Source organism: Saccoglossus kowalevskii, chromosome 3, assembly GCF_978046115.1.
Source record: "Saccoglossus kowalevskii chromosome 3, keSacKowa6.1, whole genome shotgun sequence".
In the NCBI taxonomy this organism is placed as follows: Eukaryota; Metazoa; Hemichordata; class Enteropneusta; family Harrimaniidae; genus Saccoglossus; species Saccoglossus kowalevskii.
Genome location: NC_140643.1, coordinates 12,445,670 through 12,461,731, shown reverse-complemented (window position 1 = coordinate 12,461,731; position 16,062 = coordinate 12,445,670). Strand labels below are relative to the sequence as shown.

Sequence of the window (16,062 nt, the reverse complement as noted above, 5' to 3'; positions counted from 1 at the left end):
CTTCCTCACAGATTGTGAGATTAGAGTGAAAAACCACCACTTCCTCACAGATTGTGAGATTAGAGTGAAAAACTTACTCTTTCTCACAGATTGTGAGATTAGAGTGAAAAACTGCCACTTTCTCACAGATTGTGAGATTAGAGTGAAAAACTGACACTTTCTCACAGATTGTGAGATTAGAGTGAAAAACCGCCACTTCCTCACAGATTGTGAGATTAGAGTGAAAAACTGACACTTTCTCACAGATTGTGAGATTTAAGTGAAAAACTGGCACTTTCTCACAGATTGAGAGATTTGAGTGAAAAACTGACACTTTCTCACAGATTGTGAGATTAGAGTGAAAAACTGACACTTTCTCACAGATTGTGAGATTTGAGTGAAAAACTGACACTTTCCCACAGATTGTGAGATTTGAGTGAAAAACCGACACTTTCTCACAGATTGTGAGATTTGAGTGAAAAACTGACACTTTCTCACAGATTGTGAGATTTGAGTGAAAAACTGACACTTTCTCACAGATTGTAGTCACTCGCGAGGCAAACCTAATTAGTGTTTTCCACCTATTGGGAAGAAAATTATACAAGACTAAAATTAAAGGCTAGGATTCAATATGCATAATACTTACCAGTGACATTTATGAAGGATTCAGCCCATGCTAATGCAGTAGGGTATATACTACTGAGGAACAAGCCAAAGGTAGCCGAACCAACGTACATGGCGATATTGTTGTGACGAAAAAATAATTCCATTACATAAGAAGCAAAGCATCCAATCTGTTAATTACAAGAAAGCAAGTTGACAATGAAAAGGTTTTATAATCAGCAAGAAATCAAAGCAATCAAACGATGTAACCTCTGACTGAAACATGCTAAATATGGCTGTACAAACTGTAAAACTGGGTTAAATTTAAAAGTATTTAAATTATATATCTGGAATATTCATTGGGTTTTAACTTCAAGTGTTTACAATATACAAATGTATTCTATGGATCTCTTTGCATATTTAAAGGATAAAATGAGCAGAAACAAATAATTGCAGCAAACACTTTGGATTACAGTTTATTTTCATGATTTTATAAACATGAATATACTTTGCTCATTACACTTTGTGAAACAAGCAAAAATACCACAATGTTGATTTCAAGCTAGAATTATGCTCTTTTAAATCACTTTCATTTTGCAAAAGATAAATGTTCATGAATTTGCCAAGTCAGTGAAAATCGCAAAATATCATAGCAGTGAAACTTTTACTGCGGTTGACGCTGAATATCACAAAAGATGTCACCATGAATGCCAATAATAAGGGTTCAAGTCAAATTAAAGATTACGGTATAGATTATGTTTATGGTACTTTCAATATTTTATCAATTCATACAACTAAAATACAAAAAATAAAGAAAAACAATTTAAAAATTTTGCTTGGAGACATGGGATGAGTATTGGTATTAAACTTTTCACCACATTCACAAAATAGTCCCATTTATAGTCTGCACTTTCTTTCAGAAGTTAGGGACAAAAATAGCCAAATTTTTTGAGTGAAAGCTGGAAATTAACTAAAATTTTGTCTGTTGGCTCCAAAATCAGAATATTGAAGAATATAAGAAAAAAGTTTAAAAAAATTTGGGCAAGAAAGTCTGGTGGTGAAAAGGTTATGGTTATCTCCCATAATGCATTGCATGTAGTAACACGCTCAGTGATGGAACATTTTAATTCAGCTCAGACTGCCTTTAGTAAACAAATCACAGTAAAAATTAAACAGTTTTTAAAAACTTACCACATTGACAAATAACATGCAGGCTGGAGATACTTTTGTAGATATGGGAATAGAAACAAGTCTACCCAATGCAAAACTACCCCAGTATACTGATGTTAAATAGGCACCCTCAGTAGATGATAAATCTATAACACTTTTAACAGAATAGGTATACACATATCCTCCATAAGCAGCCTGATAAAAACAAAAGAATACATGAGAAGAACAGCATAGATATGCTCACATAATGTAACTAAGTTTATTTACGAGGAGAAAAATTATCAAGAATTCTACAAGTCAGTGAAAATCACAAAGTTTTGTTGACAATTTCTCTGATTTCCTTCGATACAAAGTGTCAGTGACTTACATCACGAATCATATAAAATTCTGAATCCATGAAAATATCTAGCAGTGAAAATTAAACAGTTTATAATACCGGTATATTCTGTTCCCACTGTAAGGCCAGACTTTTATTATCCCTTGTTTCGCAAACCCGCCGAATGAATAAAAAAATTATTTTTATCTTAATTTTTTTTTCACACCGCCTAACAAATCCAAGTTGCATGTTCATGGGAGTATCATGATCAAAGTAGTAGCGATAGTCTCGCGCAGATATATCAATACTTTATGCGTGTTGGTTGACAGTGAATCTCGGATATTGACCTCTCTGTGTGCTGCTTGTGACTACTTGGCAAACATGGCGGCGGCGTGGTTTGTGGTGACTCTGTTGTCAAAAACCGAGAAATCCCTCATTAATGCGGGAAATTGTGGCCCAATTGGCGACATTGCCAACCAGGTTATACATGGAATAAAATTTTATTTCATTTCTTCTTTCCGATCAATGATCTCACTTACAATTCTTTGAGAATCACACAAATTTAATGGAAAAAAAGAATTAATTTTATTTTTTTTCCCACCCTCCTCAAAAAAATTGACTTATAAAAACTTGAGAAACAAGGAATAAAAAAAGTCTGGCCTAAGACATTGCAAACTAAGATAATACATTAGCAAACTTGTCTCTCTCCCAGCAACCCAAGATAAGAAGACAAAGTGGCTTTCATTTTGTTTGGTACATTATATCATTAAAAGACTTAGAAGTAAAAGTAAATCAACTAATTTTTTTTTTTTTGCCACATGAAAACAAAAGTAAAAGTAAATCTACTACATCACAGCTCAGACTAGTAATACAACAGACTCGCAACGCCTATTGTTTAAGGTGTTAATCGGCTTAATTGTATATGCTATGCGTGCCACGCTCTGTAGCATTGGCATAGACACCGTCGAAGTTTACCGAGCACTGGATATTCTGCACACTTCGCGCTCCTTCGGAAATTGCGTATTTCTTCGTAAAACGGATCCGGATATATTTAAAAAAACGGGAGATGCGTTCTGGACATTTTGACCTTTGCAGCTGTGTAAGAATTTTAAGAATCGACCAAGAATCAGGGGAGTTACAAGTAACTGAATGTCTTAGTGTTTATCTCAAATAGTTTTTAAATATATAATGAGCAACTTTGAAACGATATTTCTCGCTGTTGCGGATTTTGCGGAAGGTTTCCAATATTTTTTCGGAGAGAGCTTATCGCTGCGTTTTGAATGATCATACTTCTTTGTGTGTTACCCGTTTTGTTTTTGTGTTCCGGGATGCCGAAACATGAGATAGCTCGTGTCATGTACATATATCTCTTAGCGTATCGGCGTGATCCAGTAACGGTAAAAACTGGAGGTACGTTATTTTTGTCGCGTTCAACTGCATTGTACGCGATCTACGCGTTGTTCAGTGACTGTTTCAATTTTCTATTGTGTGTCAGTATTGTTGCTACCGTATTTCGAGTTTCACTGATTTTGTTTGACTTCCACCATAGTTTTGTATAAAAATAGCCCAGTATATTTATTTTTATTCCTAATTTCAGGAAATGAAAAACACGAGATCGATCAGGGGTTGCAAAGTTCTACAGAGAAATTGTCATTATCTTCGTCAAAATGTTCTCCTAAAATAGCTTCCCACTCGTAATTATCGTCTTCAGATTCGCCAAATTTTTCCGTAAATGCCATTTTCGAAGTTCACTGTCAACTACTGTCGTCTATGCCACTTCCTGTCTTTATGTCTCGCGATGCATCGCGATAGTTGATTGTAATATGAATAGATCTCGCGTTATTTTGTGAAATATAATGAAAATGTTGTTGCCCAGCAACGTTTACTCGGTACGATAAGAACTGATAACCTAAACAAACGTGGCACGCATTACTTCAAAAGAAAACGCCGCGTTGCGAGTCTGTTGTATTACTAGTCTGAGATCACAGGAAAACAAATTAACCAGCGTCCTCACAGGTGAGAATAAAAAAATTAAAGATTTACCTGTAGTCCATCGTAGATAAATAAAATTAATGCAGTGAGGCATGTGATAGCAATGACAGTACTGGAGGACGATCCACAACAATTAGTTTTAGATGCAGCTTTAGCTTTTAATGAAGTGGCTTCAGAAACTATAAAAACAAAAGCATTAAAATGTACAAAAACAATGAAACCAACTCATGTTTTATTACTAGCAATTTGAATTCAGTGATTTTTTTGGCCGAAATGTTGTGTATTTTTTTTCCCCAAAATATCTTAGTGAATTTAGAACCAAACAGACAGCATGCACAGAAGTGATTGCCGAGTAGTTGTGAACTGATTGGATTGAATGTCTGTAATCGTACCCGAGTTCTCATTGTATATGGTAACATTCTGATAGGATATCTGTAATCCATGTGTTGTAATACTTGACAAGTGGACATTAAATTAAACGACTGCATGTCAAATTGCCAAAGACACATTTTAATATACACTAGCCGAACAGGATCTATCAAGGTGAAGTGATGAGACGATGATCGAATAAACAAACCATGGGTAGCAAAAACAAAAAGCAGGTAAAAAGAATCAAATGTTTTGTAACCAATCCACCATTGTTATACTTAACGCTTTTAAATTACCTTTGTCAATATCTTCATACTTTCGTTTTGGTTTAGCACTATTAAAACATCTTTTTTTTATTAACAGAGCAAGTACCATACACACAACTGGAATCTGTTGAAAAAATGAAATACAAAACAATAAATAAAAAAATTAAAATTAAAAATAACAGTATTTGCTCTATTTTATATTATACACTTGCTCTCCTATTGGTGATGCGCTTCTAATAGAGCAAATACGATAACTAAGACAAACATTGCACAGATGACAGTCTGTATTTTACATTTCCTGAGTCAGTTTGTATGATAAACAATGAACACAAAAATGCCCTACATTGCTATCTAAATATCATACACATTGTACTCCAGAAGGCGTGAAATAAAACCCACAGAAACATAACACAAACACATTATTTATCATTCATTTTACAAAAAAAAATATGTTTACATTCATGGTATACTTCAAAACCATTTATTTTGATATTTTTTGAGCATAGTCACTGGGTTTTAAGTTTTTTTGCCAGTAAATGAGATGTATTGTTATTGTACAAGTTCATGTGAATTTCATTTGGCGGGTTTAACTTATCAGTGAAAATAGTGAAATTAAAACCCAGTGAATAATTAATGTATTTACAGTACTCTGCCTCAGGGTTTGATGATAAGTAGGGTACACGTATAGAAGATAAAGAATTTCTCCCTTAGTAGTTATAACATTTTTAAAATGATGCTTACAGCCATTTTTGCATCGTTGGGATCGTGCTCATTAGTTTTGACAATGAGGAAGGTCATACCACAGAAGGCCAACTGTTAATGAGTTGCCATAGAGGGCATACTTTTATTGAGTTGCCATAGAGGGCATACTATTATTGAGTTGCCATAGAGGGCATACTATTATTGAGTTGCCATACTATTATTTAGTTACCACAGTAATCCGGCTGTTATTAAGTTGCCATAGAGGGCATACTTTTATTAAAAAAAAAACATAGACAAAAAGCATTAAGTTGCTATGGTTTTGCTGAAAAAATAACGCGTAAAATTTTGTTGGTGCCTAAATGATATTTTAAAATATTTACACTTTTTGTTAACAATACCAGACAGACAGTTACACCCATACCTGTATTAATGCCATGATCCAGAAAGCAAATCTAACTTCAGTTCTTTCTTGTGCTTCAATAAGTGTTTCCATGGTTGTAAATGTTTGATCTGTGACACTGGGCGAGGTAATATCTCTGGCTATCTTGTCTGTATCAACACTTTGATTATATGATAAAAGAGGTGTACAGTCTTCGTTTAATAGAAAAGGTTCTGCTACAATAGGACTGATAAATGCACCAATACCATAGCAGAAATGAAGAGCCTGGAATAAAAACATAGTTAAACTACTGCAATCTTGTACATTTAATGTGAATTTCAAAACAGTTGCATTAAAAATATTAAATGTTGTTCACGCATACCGTACTTGAATGAGTAGTTAAATTGTCAAAATATTCATTATTGCAGCACTTATTGTATCTAAGGCCAGAGAAGACATCATCTAGAATCAGTAATTCGTTTTTAAGTCACACTGTTTTTCCTGCTGTACTGTGTGAAATTTAGGAATAGACCTAGACGTGATGGAAACAATCAAATCTGAACCTATATTACTGTTAAATACTTTATTTTAGCTGAAATTAATTAGAAGGAATGATTCAGCGAAAACAGTGAAAATTAATTCCAAGCAAAAATACAGTAACATTTTTACAGTACCGGGTAGTATACATGTATGTATAAATCAAAAAATTTAGTGTTTATAAAAATATTCTCTGTATACATGTATAAACAATCGGTTTTTTTTTTTTTTAAATTGGACCACCAAACACAAACGCACACAGTCGATGTTCAATTGGAATCGCTTCATAAATAACATAAGGATATATATTGATAGAAATTGATAGAAATATTTACATCATATGTCCCACTGTTACATACAGAGAACAGTGATTTGGTATCATATGGTATTGTCGTGTTGGAAAGCAATGGAATTTGAGAGAGGAAAAGAACAGATTTTTACCGGACACAGGTGATGAAAGTAAAAGTACAGACAAATACATACAGTTGACACTGGAAGTATCGAGGGGTAAATTGCGTACGTGAGTGAAAATGCCAGAGTTTGAGACATACATGTACATATATCCATTGGCTAAATTCCAAAACTAACTTTGTTGGCCATCATCTTTTTCTATTGCTTTGTTTTTAAGAGTAACCAAAACACTGTGACTTTTCTCTGCCTCCATTGCAATTGTCAGCAGTGAGAGCCGCAGGAAATGTCGAGAGCCCAGACATCGACACACATGGAAGTACATAATTTAATGGAAAAACATCAAAAATATTTACACATAATTGGGAAACAATATTCTATGTGTAAATGAATGAATTGCGTTTATTTCGAACTGCTCAGCTGTTCTGTTTTGATGACAGTTGTAATAACAGTGCCGCACATAGAGTGAAAATAAAAAATAACCCCAATCACTGAGTGATATTTTTATTTGAAACACTGTAATTACATGTGATATTTTCACTCCTACATGTATACAATGTAGCAATAAAAATCAGTTTATACACTTGCATGTATGACACTCATCAGCTACTTTGTATCTCAAAACTATAAAAAGCTCTAGATTATTTTACTGATTAATACACATAATTACCATGGCTTAATAAAGACTGGATCATATCATGATCTCAAAAAAAGATTTATCACCAACAACAATTCAATGGTGGCCACATATATCTGTGCAGATTTTGTTAAATGAATTGAGATAATTACTTAACATAAAACCATGCAACAGATGGTGAATACATTTTATATTTATGATATAAAAAGATGAATATTAATATTTGTACCTGCTGTTACAACCATAACATATGCTGATATGTCCCGGGGTCACACAAATGATACAAATGCCAACACACTGTACATTTGTATGTATGTATAACTGTATTGTGAGGCTACATAAATATGACATCTACAATAAGTTTGATGGAGATACAGGATTATTATTGTTTTGTGAGGCAACAGCAGATACCAGTACACGTATATGGCATAAAAATCGATAAAAGAAAACAAGCCAAGAGAATTACACAACACAATCTAGTATAGACAGTTATCAAAATATGATTGAACGGGGAATTGGTTATATAACAAGCAATTTTGACGCATATTAGTTGCCAAATGCTGGGAATTCGATGGCGTACTTTTGTGAGACACTACACTCTCAAGCATAAAATAGCAGAGTTACATGTACTCTGTATGTGGTAAAATATGTCATGTTTTAATAATAAAGTAGACAACGCAATTTTTTATTTTGTATGCATTTCTATATGGTTACTTCTAGTATCTATTACATCTATTACAGATGCGCCTCTAATGGAGTGAATATGGTACCTTCTATGCAACACATGTAAGCGTGATCAGGCCCATGCAAAATACACACATGCATTGATTTTGGAAAACAAACAGATTGAAGATTTTTTTCTACCATTTCCGGCTATTATATATGTAAAGGACTGAGGGACTGTGACCTAACACTGAATCATTTAGGGTAATTTTTTGAACATAACATTTTATATGTAAGTGCATACATTTCTAATAAAGCAAATATAGTAAATGTACATGTATAGAACACACAAATACTATGAAAGAAAACATCCACGATAGTGATAAAGTAAGAGAAAATATGTCTTTTTATCTAGCAGGTTAATTTAGCTAATATAGCTAATCTGTAATTTCAAGATGTAGCTAATTTAAGTATAATTTAAGTATATTAAGAAAGTATATTCTCTTGATGTAATTGTTGACACTTTAGCTAAATTAAGACTGTTAATTCGTGCATTGTGTCAAATTCACTAGATATTTCAATGTGTTTTACAGTATTCCTTCGCATTCAGAGCACATAATATAAGGTATATATAGTGAGTATATTGTCTTCCATCAAACTTAATTGATATAAGGCAATTAAGTAGCATATGGAGTATACTCAGATTCCATTTATGATAAAATCAGTTAGCACAGTCACACCTGCTGTACAAGTACTATATATGGCTTACAACTCGTAAACCCACGTCCTAATGGATAGGAACTCTCGGATACACTCAACTAATTTTTTTTTAGTTGGAGTTAATTTTCACTGAAAAAACATTTTAGCTGGTTTGTAGTAAATTTATTTTCACTGATTTTTAAAGAGTTTAATGCAAAATATACGAAAAAGGGTATTTTTGCTGGATTTATTTCTTCAGCTAAAATAGCAAAAATAAATTTATCAGAAAATAAAGTATTATACAGTAATCTGTATTCTGCAAATGTTGATAAAATAATGAAACTGCTGGCAATAACATATTAACATAAATGGAACTAATTTGAATGAATTTTCTCAAAAATACAGAAAACATTTTCACTCTGTTGTTGAACTATTTGCATATAATATAAAAAACTTCATAAAATCAACTGCAATATTTAGATTTAGCTAAAACAAATAGTGTTGCTTTCATCATCATTTGAAAATTTATCATCACACAGACAGGTAATTAAATTAAATATCATGAAAGTATATGTTTGGGCAAGGATTTAACAAGATAAGTGTCTGCAACTTTCATAACCATGTTCACAAGAAGAAAACTCAGATGATCTGCAAACATTTGAAAGCGACTCCATTCCATGTATGCCAATCATAGGTACATGTAGCTCACAGAACATACTCAATGCTTAGAAATCCTTGAGATTATCATTGTGTTTTTGAACGTGAAGACATACGGTCCGAGATGAACACAAACTATTTCTTTCAAATACTCAATAATTTGCATTAGGATTTCCAGAGATTTTTGGTTTATTATTATATGGTAGTTATTAAAATACCAGTACCAGAATTTATGTTCAAATATATTGTAGAGTAAAAGTAGTAAAAATTGATGCATAATCTCAAGAGGAATAACAAAACCTGTTATGTACAAGAATCTCAATTCTGGTATATTTTCCATAACATTGTTACTAGTACATATACCTATACATCCGTCTGAATAGATGTGAAGAAACGTTTAGCTAAACTACTGCTTTCAGAGTTATGAGCATTTTTTTTACTCAATTAACCTTTTCACCACCAGACTTTCTTGCCCAAATTTATCTGTACTTTTTTCTATTATTCTTCAATATTTCTGGAAATGAATCATAATTTTCAAGACAACAGAGAAAACTTGAGACAATTTTCAGTTTTAACTCAAAATATTTTGCTATTTTTGTCCCAATCTTTTGTGAATTTGTGATGAAAAGAGGAACTGGTGGTGAAAAGTTTAACGTAGATGAGAAATAGCCATGTATGTTTGGTATGTTAGACATGCTAGAAGGACCATCTAAGACATGTATTTTTGAAGTATAATGAATAACTTATATTATTGCAAGTAGCAAGTACTGTTACAGTAGCTACCAAGAAAAGTAGTGATTAACATGTTCAGTGGCCAGAGTACTAACAGAACTTGTTGATGAACTTGTGATGGAATTTCCTCACTCATACATGTACAAAGAAACAATCAGTCAAAGTTTTAATGTGTCATTGCTAATTGGAATATATTGTCAGGTGAAAGTTAGTCTGATTATACAGTCAGTTTTTGTTGCATTATATTTATGTTGATCAGCTGATGAGGTCAAACAGAATACAATAACCATGCATGTACATTTTTATATCATGATTATCCATTCACTGCATGGACCGAACCAGACCGAACATCTGCCATTTTGATTTTGAACTTGAATTTTTTTTATAGCTCAATGTCAAAATACCGATCTCTCAGAAAAGAAAATGGCATTGAGATACCTTACTTCATCAAAATTGACCATCATCTAATGTGTATTACACATTATTAGGTGTTGAAATTCACGCACATTTACTACTTGCTACTTTCAAGGGTTTGTCAGTTCTCACATTTACAGTGTCTCATTAATGGATATGTCTGACTACTTAAAAACGAAGCACTACTGTAACAAAACTCTTTATATTTTGCTGAAGTTACTGTTCCACCAATAAATAAAAAAAAAAAATACCAGGTAAACATTTTGGGTACCCCATTTTTTTTTTTTAAATTAAAAATCATACCCCAGACCATTCGTCCCGGTGTTATCGCTATCGCCACACAAGACTCCAGCTTGTCTCCTATACAATTTGACTGCGCACATCTAGAAAGTAGATGTAGCTGTGATTGGTGGAATACTAATGAGTTGAGTGTCAATCAAACGCCCACGCTATCTTTAGTAAACAAAGTCACGTGACACGCGCCATTTTAGTTTTAATTAGTTCATCGGATCGGAGTGTCGGTGCTCGCCATCCATAAATCAAATCAAAATGATTTCTAAGGAAATTGTCGCGTCAGCAGTGGACAGTGTCTTAAAACACATCGATGGCATCAACTCTATCAAAGAAGAACAATTGTCCGCAATTGAAGCTATGTGTAACAGGAAAGACACTGTCGCTTTTTTGCCGACTGGTTTCGGAAAATCGCTTATTTTCCAAATTCTTCCACTTGTCATCAAAGAACTAGGGTTAGATCCAAACCCAATAATACTGGTAATTTCACCGCTAGTTGCGCTAATTGAGGATCAGGTGAATGCGGCAACGAAACTTGGAGTTAGTTCCAGTACACTGACATCGCTGAGAATGCCGCCGGCGCAATTTTTCACCCAACTCGCGATTCTGTTTTGCAACATTTTATCAATATTCCCTTTGACAAAATCGCCGACAAAAGCACCGCTTTGCTGATCTTTTGTTCTATAATTCTTAATGCAAACACCGACCCTAGTAGTAATTAGTAACGTCGCCTAGTACATATGAACGGTCGTCATTGCAAATCGAACATCCTTTTGAAATTTGGACGTCGGGCAGGCGATTTCAAGGCACCGCACTTAAATATTAGCAACATATTTTTCTGAGCGGTTGTTTATTCTCTTTCAAACGAGACATAAATGTGACGACATAGTCGATCCCTTATCCACCGCTAAGAATGCCGCAATGTTTCGTTCGTTTTGCAACATGCCACAAATCGTCGAAAAAAACACCACTTCGACGGAAGCTTGCGTAATAAGGGGGTTAAAACAAGAAAACAAATGCCATGTTTAATACATATCGACCTGTTTTACTTGCGAAAGATAACGGAACATGAACTCGTTTCGTGCGACTTCGGAACCCGAAGGAACACACCAACAACGTTGAATTTACCCGCTATCTTCCAAATATGGTATATTAATTTATTCAGTTGTTTATTTAGAGTGACGTCCGCGGTCGAATGCGATTGGCTATCGATGTCAGTGCAAAGGTTATATGAATATTAAAATTAAGTGGGCGGAAGGAAAATTGTATAGGAGACAAGCTGGAGTCTCGTGTGGCGATAGCGATAACACCGGGACGAATGGTCTGGGGTATAAAAATCACAACTTTAGAAAAAACAAAAGTTTTAGAAAATTTATGAAATTGAAATGTGTTAACTGTGATCTATCTTATGTAGATTTGTCCTCTAATTTGCATATAATTATCAGTTATTTAAAGACATTTTTTAATGGTGTTCATGAAGACAACATTTTGTGAAAGTCATTGTTATTTTGTTTTCTTTTGGACTGCAGTAGAAATTTCTTGATTTTCGGGGACTCACAAATATGTCTATTGCGAAATCAAAGCTACACATTAAAGTGCCACAGACGTCACACCATGTTATGTTCAATATGGATTCCCACACATGTACAATACATTGTTTGGTTACACAAAATTTATAGTATATATTAAGCACTAAACAAACCGCTTTCAATGAGTAACCTTCAGTACTAAAGATATGAAAGCTTCAAACACTAGAATTAACAGCCCCGATGTGTACAATATTTCATTAAAATAAACAACAATATTTTACCTGAAGAAACGGTGAAACTTGAGGACCATAAATTTTGATGAGACATACATTAGCAGTTGTATCAATCATTCCCATGGCGATACCCATGACAGACAAGACTATACTTAGCAACCAAAGAAGATGACACAGTGGTACCAGTGCTATGGTTACAGCAATGGTGATGATGGACATCAGTAATAAAGGATCAGAGTGGAACCTGAAAATGGAAAAAATTATGACAGAAATTAAAGAAGGATATTACAACAGCACCATAAAAAACAAAGACAGTAAATATATCTCCAAGTTAAGAGAGGTCAACAAAGGTTAATACAGTCAGAAAATGGGTTAAAAGCATCGTAATGGAGTTTCACATCAATTTTATTGCATTTTTCTCCTAAAAACACAAATGTTTGAATATAACCAGTGGTGATGACAAAACATGCAAAGGTGCTTTAAAGAGAATAACGTGGTTTGGTAATGTCACCAGACAAAAACTGGTTTCAGTTGCAACATTTCCTTATATGCACTACAGAGGGCACCATAGCATTTTGTGGAAAAGTTAGTAAATGTTGTCCTGATTGTAACGTAGGTAGAATAACAGTAGATTATGAATTAAATATATCAACAAATATTCACTAAAATTATTGTTTCCTCATTCAAAACAGAAAAATGCTTTTACCAGTAATTTACTGTTTATTTATAAAGGGATAGTTATATTGTGAATATGTGTGATTACATATTTGATCAATATTTGATTGTCATATTTGATTAATCAAGCATATAACACATTACTTGCACTATTAGTAGAGCATGTGCTTACATAAATGGCAGAAGTGTGTCTATGATTTATCTCACTTATATTTTAATAATCCAGAATATAATAAATGCATTTTTTTGGATTTTTGTACATTTGAATTATAGATGTGCTTCTAATAGAGCAAATATGGTACTGTACATGCTTTTATCAACTCTTAAAGTCTCAAACTTTAATATAGTGCAATTCCCAGAGATTACACCAATGGGAATAAGAGCAACAGAAATCACAGTAGAAAATAAGTATTCTTTCATGGGTAAATTGATTAAAATACATCTCACGTTAAAGTCATTCCAATAAATCTGTATGACTGCTAAAAACACGATAACATAAATGCTGCCTTGGGGACAAGATAATGACATCCATAGGGAGAAAGGAGCGAGAGAACGGTTTATTACAAAATACACATTCTAACGGAGTAGAATAATAACTTACAGGGTTTGTAATGCATTTTTTTTAATCATGTTGGCAAGACGATTGCTGAGTTTAACAGTTGCGGTGTGAAGCACATTTAACTTTAAAACTAATTCAATTGTACATGTATCTACACACTTAAAAAAAGTACAATGTTGTTTTGTCAACTTAGAATAGAGCAGTGGTTTTATTGTAAAACTTGACAAATTATAAAATTTACTAATAATTAAATTTAGTTCAACGTTACTCCGACAGATATATGCATATTAACAATAATATAAAACCGAATGAGTTTTGGGAAAGAAAATGTTTGCAAATTTTGTGAGTAAGTAAATGAACTTTCGTAACAGCGCAATTGAATTTCACAAAGTCGCAGTGACTTTCGGGTAAATTAGTTGTATCCTAGAATCATGGCAATTTCTAGCAGCAAAAATGAATTATAATTTATTATAATAATAATTTTTAATTAATTACAAATTAATTTTCTGGTTTACAGTATCTATAATGGTAACAATCTGTTTTATAGAAACAGTAACATACATGTATTTCAGAAATCAGAAACAAACATCAGCAATATGGTTGCTGCATAATTAAAATTTATTAAATTTATATTACATATGGCTTCAACACATGTACATCTAAATTAATAAATTTGCTTAGAAGCTCAGTTGCCTAGGTTACCACACTGAAAAGTTAGAAGTCAATATTATATACCAGCAGTTTATTTAGGTAAAGTGCTCAATTTGTATAGCTTTAAAGAAATTTTGTTTACATTATTTAATTTCTAGTAGCCCAGTTGAATTAGAAAAAATGGTAGATCCTGGAAAAAAACTGGTAGTCTGTGTGGTACTACTGTCAAGCCCTGTACTGATAGTAATACGTGTATAAATGAAACACCAATTTGGTGATCATTATTCATAAATGAATTGTTGCTGTACATAAATATGAAACTGTACTATAATAAATATGTATGTAAATGAGCTCATTGTGCACAGAGAAATCTATTCATGGAAAAATATTACTAATCTGTTTTACAGTGAGAGTGCACATACATATTAAATTACCGATAGACTTATTTCTGGATCTATAAGTACCCTTATAATACTGCAGTAAAGCAGAATATTACCCACCTTGAATTAATTCGAAATATTTACTGTACATCAGACACGCCCAGATGTTACCAACTAAGGTATATATGGGAAATTAGAGCAAATTGTTGATATAAAAACAGCATGTACATGTAGCAAATTTTATAAATATTTTTTTTTTTTTACTCTGTTGTCATCTTATATATTGTTCATCATCATAATCCGCCCATCAACAATTCTATTTTCACCCTTCTTCTAGAAAACTACTAGCCCAATTGCTTTGATATTTAGTACATGTATGTACTGGTGGTCCCTCTCACAATTTTTCATTTTGAGATGATATTTTAAATTCTCTGTTTTTAGCTAAATGTTTGTTTTTCATTTTGGGGTGAAATACTATTTTCGACTTCTTCATGAAAACTACCAGCTCACTTGCTGTGCTTTGATACTTGGTATGTAAGGTCCAGGGGTTGACCTCTCGGAGATTTGTAACAAGACGATAACAATTGTAATTGCTATGGAAACAACCAAATAAACTACCGGTACCATGATTGTGATATGTGGGAGCACTAATATCTGTAACCATGGCGACGTGTCAAATATGCATAGAATTAATCGATGATTACAATCAATTGTACACTGGAACAATAAAATATGACTTATTTTAAGAACAGACACACCTCTGTTATTTGAGAACATACTCATATAAAGCAAAAACAGAGCTTAATAAAATGCACTTGAACACTAGAAGGGAATTTAATTGATATGCCAAGGGGAAAAAAAAGTCAAATTCTACTATTCAGCCTACAATCCTGCCCCTGGTGAAAAAGCATTGATACATGTAGTTGCACAAGCTCATTAAAATATACAATTTTTACTTCTCACTGGATCATTATCACTAAAACGTCATTGTTCAAAAACTCAATACATGTAAGCACATGACTGTATAGCAATAAAAACAACAAATATATGTTTGTCATGTGATTACAAAACTACCAACTTGATAACAGGAGTAAAGCATGTAATTTTAGCTGACAGGAATCTTAGTGATTTGATGTTTTAATGGTGGTCATGGCAACATAATGTTGATACTATGCAGTGCATGTCAAATTACTTGTTCAACACATATCATGTTTGAGACCA

At 33.1% G+C, this 16,062-nt stretch overlaps 1 protein-coding gene across 2 annotated transcripts in view; it reads right to left on the bottom strand.

Annotated features, from left to right (window-relative positions):
- The window catches only part of LOC100367557 (solute carrier family 60 member 1-like), a 107,034-nt gene that overhangs the window by 11,410 nt on the left and 79,562 nt on the right, over positions 1 to 16,062 (bottom strand). For both annotated transcript variants that reach the window (XM_085496771.1, XM_085496772.1), the window contains exons 2-7: positions 12,625 to 12,820; positions 5,819 to 6,061; positions 4,726 to 4,819; positions 4,112 to 4,239; positions 1,774 to 1,947; positions 626 to 773 (exon numbers count right to left, since the gene is read on the bottom strand). In XM_085496771.1, coding sequence (XP_085352897.1) covers positions 626 to 773; positions 1,774 to 1,947; positions 4,112 to 4,239; positions 4,726 to 4,819; positions 5,819 to 6,061; positions 12,625 to 12,820 — 983 coding nt within the window. The remainder of the gene's footprint in view (positions 1 to 625; positions 774 to 1,773; positions 1,948 to 4,111; positions 4,240 to 4,725; positions 4,820 to 5,818; positions 6,062 to 12,624; positions 12,821 to 16,062) is intronic.